The sequence below is a fragment of the Nicotiana tabacum genome, chromosome 1, assembly GCF_000715075.1.
Source record: "Nicotiana tabacum cultivar K326 chromosome 1, ASM71507v2, whole genome shotgun sequence".
Classification (NCBI taxonomy): Eukaryota; Viridiplantae; Streptophyta; class Magnoliopsida; order Solanales; family Solanaceae; genus Nicotiana; species Nicotiana tabacum.
In genome coordinates, this window is record NC_134080.1 from 123,215,958 (window position 1) to 123,218,179 (window position 2,222).

At 41.7% G+C, this 2,222-nt stretch overlaps 1 protein-coding gene across 1 annotated transcript; it reads left to right on the forward strand.

Moving 5' to 3' along the window:
* The first annotated feature begins 489 nt into the window (after positions 1 to 489).
* LOC107820242 (uncharacterized) lies at positions 490 to 2,012 on the forward strand. Its single transcript, XM_075220964.1, has 2 exons — positions 490 to 1,111; positions 1,969 to 2,012. Exons 1-2 carry the CDS (start codon positions 490 to 492, stop codon positions 2,010 to 2,012), a joined length of 666 nt encoding a protein of 221 aa, XP_075077065.1.
* Positions 2,013 to 2,222: the final 210 nt, after the last annotated feature.

Here is a 2,222-nt window from a genome sequence, read left to right on the forward strand (position 1 = left end):
CGAGAGTTTTTATTGTATATGTCGAGCGATATCTTAAACGCTTCATTGTGTTATTTCTGCAATTTATGGCTAGTTTTATTCTGTAATTTTCTATTTTCTGCAATTTGTTAGGCTTACCTAGTTGTAGAGACTAGGTGCCATCATGATAGTTCACGGAGGGCGAACTAGGGTCGTGATTGGAGTGGCTCACTTGGTTGTTTAATGTTATCTTCAGAACAAAGAGGATGCCTGATGAGTGGCGCTGGAGTACAATGGTTCCGGTATACAAGAACAAAGGGGATATCCAAAATTGTAACAACTATAGGGGTATCAAGTTACTAAGTCATACCATGAAAATTTGGGAGAGGGTGGTGGAAGGAAGGATAACGAGGGCGGTGTCTATATTAGAAAAACCAGTTCGGGTTCATACCGGGTCGTTCTACTTTGGAAGCTATCCACCTTATCAGGAGGTTGGTGGAACTACAAAGCTATAGGAAGAGGGATTTGCATATGGTGTTTATTGACCTAGAGAAGGCATATGACAAGGTCACTAGGGACGTCCTTTGGAGGTGTCTGGAGGTGAAAGGTGTGCCGGTGGCTTACATTAGGGCAATAAAGGATATGTATGATGGAGCTATGACTTGGGATAGGACCGTGGGAGGTGACTCAGAGCCTTTCCGGTGGTTATGGGGTTACACGAAGGATCTGCGCTCAGCCCATTCTTATTTTGCTCTGACGATGGACACACTGACACACCATATCCAAGGAGAGGTGCCATGGTGTATGTTGTTCGCTGATGATATAGTTTTGATTGATGAGATGCGAGGCGGTGTTAATGGGAGACTGGAGGTATGGAGGCAGGCTCTAGAGTCTAAAGGATTCATGTTGAGTAGGACTAAGACAGATTATGTGGAATGTAAGTTCAACGACATGACGGGGGAAGAGGATGTGGAAGTCAGGCTTGACTCACAGGTCATCCTCAAGAGAGAAAGTTTTAAGTACTTAGGGTCAATTATCCAGGGAGATGGGGAGATCGACGGGAATGTTACGCACCGTACTGGAGTCGAGTGGATGAAATGGAGGTTAGCGATTGAAGTCCTGTGTGTCAAGAATGTGCCACCAAAACTCAAAGGTAAGTCCTATAAAGCAGTGGTTAGACCATCCATGTTGAATGGAGCTGAGTGTTGGCCCGTCAAGAATTCAAATATCCAGAAGATAAAAGTAGCAAAAATGAGGATGTTGAGATGGATGTGTGGTCACACTAGGCTGGATAAGATTCAGAATAAAGATATTCAGAAGAGGATGGGCGTGGCTCCCGTGGACGACAAGATGAGGGAAGCGCGACTTAGATTGTTCGGACACGTGTGGAGGAGAAGCCTAGATGCACCGATTAGGAGGTGTGAGCAGTGGACATTGGGAGGTACGAGAAGAGGCAAATGGCGGCCTAAGAAATATTGGGGCGAGTGATCAGGCAGGACATGACGCGACTTCAGATTTTCGAGGACATGGCTCTTGATAGGAACATGTGGAGGTCGAGCATTAGGGTGGTAGGCTAAGGGTAGTCGAATGTTCTTCCCTCTTTGTATCGGGTAGTCTGATAGAGTTTCATATAGGTTTGTTAGCGGTCTTTGTTGTATTCACATTGTTGTTTTGCATAGTTTTGTGTTATTGTCCTTTCACTTATTTGCTGTGGTTATTTTCTTTCTAGTATATTTTTTTGGTACATGTCTTTTCTCTTATTTCTTTTATGATATTATTGCTTATCCTGTTAAGCCTAGAGTCTCCTGGAAACATCCTCTCTGCCCTTTTCGGGGTAGCGGTAAGGTCTGCGTAACTCTACTCTTCCCAGACCACACTAGTGGGATTTTACTAGGTATGTTGTTGTTGTTGTTGCTAAAGATGTATTTACATGAGATATGATTCTTTTGAAAATTGATAAGGGGATATCATTCGTTGTATCTCTTAAAGATTATTGTTAAACTCTTAAAGGCTTTGACATAAAAAAAAAGTTATTCATTGATTTTGTTCAATGAGTTAATTTGGTTATAAACATCATGATTTTATAAAATAGATTTTTTGAGGCTATTAGGCTATGAATCTATTTTTGAAATATCAAATATCTTTAAAGTTACTAGTAGAGACCATCAAGGTTGGTTCGAATTTTATATTTGATTCCATGAAATTGCATATACCGGTGGAGGAACATATTCCAAGTCTAAGATGAGGTTTGTGAAATAAGTCCC